Below are 6961 nucleotides of genomic sequence, written 5' to 3' on the forward strand. Positions count from 1 at the left end.
CTTAAAAAAATCAGGCTTACCTCAAAACCTCTGTCGATCTGAGTGTCCACGATCTGGAACGTCTCGTACTCAGTGTGATAGATCGGGTAGCCGGTGACGTTGTACTTTTTCTGAAACAGAGCAGGTAGTGAAAGTGATTTGCTAAGTCAAAAGATAAACTTAAAAACAAATAGTCTAAGTAACACTTTTACATGCTTTGCATCAAACGTAGGTCACCTATGTGACCAATATTAGAAGTCGTGTTACTAGAGAGTAATATACAAAGAAAGAAGAGGAAAGAAAAGGACACTAGATGTTTGATAGGAAAGAAGGAGTAGACCAACCAGATCATCATCATCATCATCATCATCATCATCATCATCATCATCATCATCATCATCATCATCATCAGTTATAAGATTTAAAAAATATAAGACGGGTTGCCCTGAAATGAGAAAGTAACTCACAGGGTCATGGACGTAACTGATGTCTACCGCTGTGATTCCTGCCCTCTGGAGCAGAGGGGCATAGTCACTGCCAGAGCCCAGATTGCCAACACTGAAAAAGAGCTTTGATTTAGTGATAAACATTGATTTTAAACAATGAAAGAAAGTCATTCAGATTATATAATTAATTCTGTCATTATAAAAATGCCGATAATCGCTTTACAAATCCAAAGTTGAAAATTACGGATTCATAATGCATAAACTTAAACGAAAAAAAAGCCACAGCATAAACTAACAAACAGATGAGGAAGAGACTAAAACAGCACCAAGACATGTATAATTGATGCCTCTATAAATGAATCATTAGTACATAAGGTTAAATCCACACTGAGTGTATGGCTGTGATAGAAGTCTGTAGCTGGATCAACTAGAACGGATCTGTTTTATAGAAGTGTTGCGTATTCAAAACAAAATATGAAGCTACTAGTTTTCCGTTAAAAAACAAAAACAGAGTGGGTGGTTGGTGGGTGCTCTGGTGTGGTTTACTTCTTCTTTCCTATCAACATCTATCGTCCTTATTTCCCCTTCTTCTTTTTTATGTTTGTTACTCTCTTGTAACCCCTCTAATCATCTGGCGCTCATATGACCTTATGCAGTTGCGAGCGCCTAAAACCTCTACTAAAAGTAAAACTAAAAACAAAAACAAAAGCAAGTTAATGCTTCTAATTGATAGTTCGTCTTTCAAAAGCACATTAAAAATCTATCTAAAAATGTGACGTAATAGCTAGGGACACCACCGTTCACATAATAATATATGATAAATGTTCGGTTCTTCCATTCTCAAGTGGGGGATATGTTTCACACAATGGGTTGGCTCTGACCGGCACTGTCAAAACAGACGAGCATATAAAAACACAGGTCAACCAGTATTTGAAACAGCTGTTACAGCAACGCGTTGCGATTTGGTCTCATCTTCACCGTTTCAAAATTTAAAAACATTCCACACGGACTAGATGAAACTGCCGCTAAAAAGCGTTGAATAAAAAAACACAAAAAAACCCACAACAACAACCCGAACACTTTGAAAGACAAAGTGACAAAATCTCACCCGGGAATCCCGGCACTTCCGCCGTCCATATTCGGCCAGGGTAGCGTTTTGAGCCAAGTATCATAAACTGTTTTTCTGCCTGCAGCTATTTCGTCAGGGTTTGGGTTCGGAACCTGTATCAGATGAGTCCAAAAAGGGGTCCGTTTGTGTGGTCTGTTGTGTATTTTAAAGGGTTATGAAGGTCAGTTTGTTTCTGGCTTCTTTACTTTAGTTACCACACTGGAACCAGATATGTCAATGTGTGGACCTTGGAACTATTGCTTTCAGCGAAGTGAAGTCTGTCATCTTGGATTACCATGGAAAGACAATAAGGCTTCCACACACATTGTTCTACTTTTCCAACTATTTGTTTAAATTCCAGCCCTTTGAACTTTATTATGTTGACAGCTTGTGTTTATCGCTTTTTATTGCTGGTGGTGGATCTATTTTGTTAGCAGAACATGTCAATGCAAATAAGGCTAAATTTGAAATAAAGTGTTTCTTCTCACCTTTTTTGCGGCATCAAAGAGGATGTCATGCATCATAGGGGTACTGCCAGCTGACAATGTGTCGTTTCCTGAAAAGAAAGTAGTGTTCACACAGCTTATTCATTTAGCTAAAGATTAGACCCTACCCAGAAAATAACGTTTGTTTGACTTACTGCCAATAATCAAAATCATTATTACTATTAATATTTTTTTTTAAATTGCTTTTAATAGTATGATATTAATAGTTCGTCCCTCAATGCCTTACGATTACCAACGCATCTGCAAAGGAGTAGAAGGTTAAAGTTTTATTGTAATTTTTATAACTATTATTATAATCACCATAATCGTTTCGCTATGGCACGTGATTTACATCAATCATTGCTTTAAAATAAAGACCATCTATCACAAATGACACCTGCAATATGCATGAGATGCTGATAATGAAACAACACTGGCACAGGCCAATGGTGCCATGGGAATATTTTGGAAGAAAAATTATGAAAAGAAAAGTATTTTTTCTTTAAAAGGTTCTGCGGAAATAAGTCTAATGTTGGCAAAAGTAATTTTCGTATGTTTGAATGTATTCTAACTCAAGTAACAAAGTATGCCACTCACCTCTTACTGCAATGTCCACATTCACGTAAGCTACGGCTCTTTCCCTCAGAGTTGCCACGTATTGCTGACAATGAAAACGAAAATAATAATTATTTTCAAAGTACACACTTCAAACAAAACTTGATTAAAACAATTTTTATGGTTTCTATTCGAAAGTGGGGAATCCTAACCTATCGGGATTCTACGCCTTTCGGTCGGAATTCTGTGTCCCGCTCAGCCCTGGTCGCTCGTGACAGGTTTTCTAAATGATTGAAATTGTTTTAGTACTGGTGTAGACTGGGACTACGATTATAACATGTAACTCGGAAGGTAAATTCTTCTGTGTACGGTACGCGACCAGTTTTGTCATTCAAGTTTTCAGCATCACATCTTCCCTACAAATCCACTCCTATTTAACCTGTTTGAGTTTGAATAAAATAAACACAAAACTGAGAAGAAATGAATGATTCGAGCAAAATACAGGGTGATAAAAAAAACCAACAACTGTACAACTTTTTTTCAGAATATCTTGCACAAAATTTGTACTGGAATGTTGTAATTTGGAAAATATATAATTCATTCCAAAAGGAATTTGTTTGACATAAAATTCACAAAGAAGAAACTTATTTCAGAAAACTGGAATGGCTTTTTATAAAAACCACCTATAAATGCAAAATGCACCAATTTAAAAGATCTTGTAAGGAAAGTCAGGAAACGATTGATTTGTTATTTTCTTTCCTTTAAAAAAAAGTAATCTTTCCATCCCGTAACCTTTAAACAATATTTCTTTTCTCCTACAGAGTTAAAAACCATACTTTTTAAGTTCTGGAAATTCGAGAACGAAAGGTCAATATGTCGATTTTAATGTGTTGTTTGTAATGTCCGGTGGTGGCGAAACACAAGGATCCACTCAACCATGAGTGTTCAAAGCCACACACACCGTACACCACAGTAAGGAGCTGTTTCTGCAGACAATCGGGGGGGTTGCCCAAATAGACAGCATTTGTGGAGTTGATATAACCTGAAAGATGAATATATGCTTTGCCAAGGAACCAAATGTCATAGAAGAAATGTTCACTCTGTTCAAGACGATCGTGGAATCATAATCACATTGCTATCTTTTGATAGCTTCGCAAAAGGGGAAATGGGACAGTAGTAAATGAAGATCTGCCTTGAGAATGCGGACCGTTTAGATGTAGGAAAGTCATAGGTGCAGACATCGTCCACGGAAAGACATCTCATGGGGCTCATCTACTGAATTTTGCACCCTGGTGACGTTTAAAGGGGTGCGAACGGTGTGTGTTTAACCTGAAATGGTCGTTTTGTTTGGGGACTTTTAGTTCTGATTCTCTCTACAAGTGTTAACTGATGGACCATTTTCACCCTTGACATTAAAGAAGGCCTTAAGGGCACTAACATTATTTCCGTGCCTTGTACGAAACTTACGAAATGAGTTGGTGGTGAGGAAATGTTCAATACAAAAAGCTCTCTGTTCTTCTTTAATCTTAACCATGATCTCAGCAGGCAAAGGAAACTTGAGAAAGACTATCTGAAAACTTCTGTTGGCCTGTTAGACTACTGTAGCTTGCAATATGATGCAATCGTTGGAATCTTTAGTGGTAGGCCAAATGCGAACTAGTGCGTCATGCTACAAAAAATGGGGACATATCTGGAAATGGGTTGTTTTTTTACGCGCTACGTAGAGCAAAACTATCTTGTGGATTTATCTAAAATGACAAATTCCATTTGACTTCCGAATGTTGTGTACACATTCGAAACACAAAACATCAGTGTGGAGGAAAAAATTTTTTTTTTAAGTTGTAAAGTTTTTTTTGGATCACCCTGTACACATTCATTTTTAATGAACAGAAAAAAGGTTTGGCTGGGTTTAGGTAGTTTTTTCCGGTTACAACTGTAAACAAACGAAGTATGTAGTAAATCAGCTAAACTGTGCACTGCATACTGAGAGTTGATAATATTTACGCTCTTTTAAAATTTTTATTGTATTCAGCGACCAGTGGACATAAGGGGAAAAAAGATGCAGAAACAGACATACATGCAAATCAAATGCAGTTAGTGGTGCACGTAGGGACAAATATACATACATACCTCAACCCATTCGGTGGAGCCCAGCAGGCCATATTCTTCAGCCCCCCACGAGCAGAGGATGATAGACCGCCGAGGTTTCCACACACCTAGAGACCATTGAAAGAAAAGGTGGGATATTATGGTACGGTATGGCACAGCGCGGCACGGTATAGTAAATAGCATGGTACGGTCTGGTATGGTCGACATGGAAAGGTATGTTATGGTATATTAACATGGTATGGTGAGACGGGGCGCGGCACAGAACGACACGGCAAATATATATAATATATAATATATATATAATATATATATTTATATAGATAGAGAGAGAGAGAGAGAGAGAGAGAGAGAGAGAGAGAAAGAGAGAGAGAGAGAGAGAGAGAGAGAGATGGAAAAAGGGAGACAGGAAAGATATACATATAGAGAGAATCATAATAACACATTATATATATATTATAATAAAGGGCAGCCCTATAACACAGCATTAGCGTGCCCACTGAGTGGATCGAGCGTTTCTCGGACCAAATTTCCCTTCCGAGAACGGTTCTAATTAGTCGAAACGAGACCGCGCACGGAATGGCTTCGTTCACTCCAGTTTATTTCCCCGGTAGGAATTTTGGAGTGATATTTTTAGCTTACGTCACCTAGTTGACAGTAGCTAGTGGGTTAGGGTAGGGGCATGCTGGAATGCTAGGCTAGCCTAGATGTAAATCTAGATGATCCGAAGATGATCTGAGAGTCTTTCTTCTTTTGTTATGGACGTAATAGTTTCGATGCTCCAATATTGGATGAGGAGAAGAAGGCAGAATTGCAGGCGCTTCTGGGTACATAATATGACGTAGATAATGTTATATGTGTGTAAACTAGTGTCATTTTTCATGCTGATTTAGTAGTAGTAGTATAGGGTTTTACGCGCCCGCAACTGCTAAGGTCATATGAGCGCGCGAAACACAAGTTGTCTACTTTCGCAAAAGTTCACTGCACGGTTGGTTAGCTTTCAGCCTTTAGAATGTATAAATTTTCAAGTAATATAAAAAAATTTAAATAGTATCAATTTCACTCTACAACTCGCAATAAAGGCCAATGGCCTTTATAAAATTCAAAATTCTGCTGGGAACAACGACGGAAAAAATGTCTTGCAATTTCTTGCATTTATAATATTTCCTTCGGATCTCTCCAAAGTCCAGACATTCGGTCAAGATGTGTCTAATGGTAAAATCTGTGTTGCATCCGACACAGAACGGCTTCTCATCTCCTTGTAGGAGGTATTTGTGGGTCAGGGCCGTGTGTCGGATGCGCAATCGAGTAAAAATGACTTCGTCTCTTCTGGAGAGGTCCGAAGGATTTCGCTGTTCTAGTTTGGGTTTTATTTCATATAGTTTATTGTTTTTCTGCTTTTCCCAGTGGCTCTCCCACAGACTGGAGGTTCATGCTGATTTCAAATCTGTAGTCAAAGTTCAGATTTGAGGGGAAAAAATGGGTCTCTCAAATCCCTCCCGCCTGGAGATTTTGTCGAATCTTGGATCAATTTAATGTAAGCGCTGCACTTAGTTGGTCCCGTGAACGGACGACAAATTGGAAACTTGTGGAAACAAATCGTACGCACTCCGTGCTCTCTAGTTATTTTCATTGTGAATAAATTCTCCCGATAAAATGTAGTTCCACTGACGAGAAACGCTTGGATCCACTCGGATTGAGCCTTTAGTGTACACCAGTCCCATCAAACCAAGTTCAAGTCGCCAAATACATTGATGTCTACTGTGTATATAATATATCGTAAATGTTTATTTTGCCCTCACTCAAGTAGCGCGGCCTTTGTGTTCTTTTACTTCACCCCCCCCACACTGACCGGTCGCCTCACCTTTCTGTACCAAATCGCCCATGACTCTGGCTAGTTCCAGCATGACAGCTGTTCCAGAGGATGGATCAACAGCCCCATAGATCCAGGCGTCCCTGTGGTTGCCGTACAAAACATAGCGGTCTGGAGACACAAAAGAGACGGCGGTGGGGTGAGGAGGGAAAGAGGTGAGGGTGGGGGGTTGCAAGATATCCTATTGTAAATATGCATGTGTTCTTGACTGGTGAGAAAAGGGTACTATTTTACTCAATTGAAAGACGCTTGGCGAGGAGAAGAAGGATGAGGAGGAGGAAATTTCCAACAAGAATAACAAAAACGGAGGTGGAGGAGGAAAATTCAAACTAGAATAATAAGAAAGGAGGAGGAGGAGGAGGGGGAGAAGGAAGGGGAGGAGGAAAATGAGGAGGAGGAGGAGGAGGAG

At 39.1% G+C, this 6961-nt stretch overlaps 1 protein-coding gene across 1 annotated transcript in view; it reads right to left on the bottom strand.

The window, feature by feature from the left end:
• LOC101852076 (putative N-acetylated-alpha-linked acidic dipeptidase) overlaps positions 1 to 6961 on the bottom strand; it is a gene marked incomplete at its 5' end in the record, with an annotated part of 28285 nt that overhangs the window by 7139 nt on the left and 14185 nt on the right. Inside the window, 7 exon segments of the mRNA XM_013090742.2 lie at positions 21 to 110; positions 447 to 537; positions 1534 to 1646; positions 2022 to 2089; positions 2616 to 2679; positions 4704 to 4789; positions 6544 to 6663. Coding sequence (XP_012946196.1) covers positions 21 to 110; positions 447 to 537; positions 1534 to 1646; positions 2022 to 2089; positions 2616 to 2679; positions 4704 to 4789; positions 6544 to 6663 — 632 coding nt within the window.

This window comes from Aplysia californica, unplaced genomic scaffold (genome assembly GCF_000002075.1).
Source record: "Aplysia californica isolate F4 #8 unplaced genomic scaffold, AplCal3.0 scaffold01452, whole genome shotgun sequence".
Classification (NCBI taxonomy): Eukaryota; Metazoa; Mollusca; class Gastropoda; order Aplysiida; family Aplysiidae; genus Aplysia; species Aplysia californica.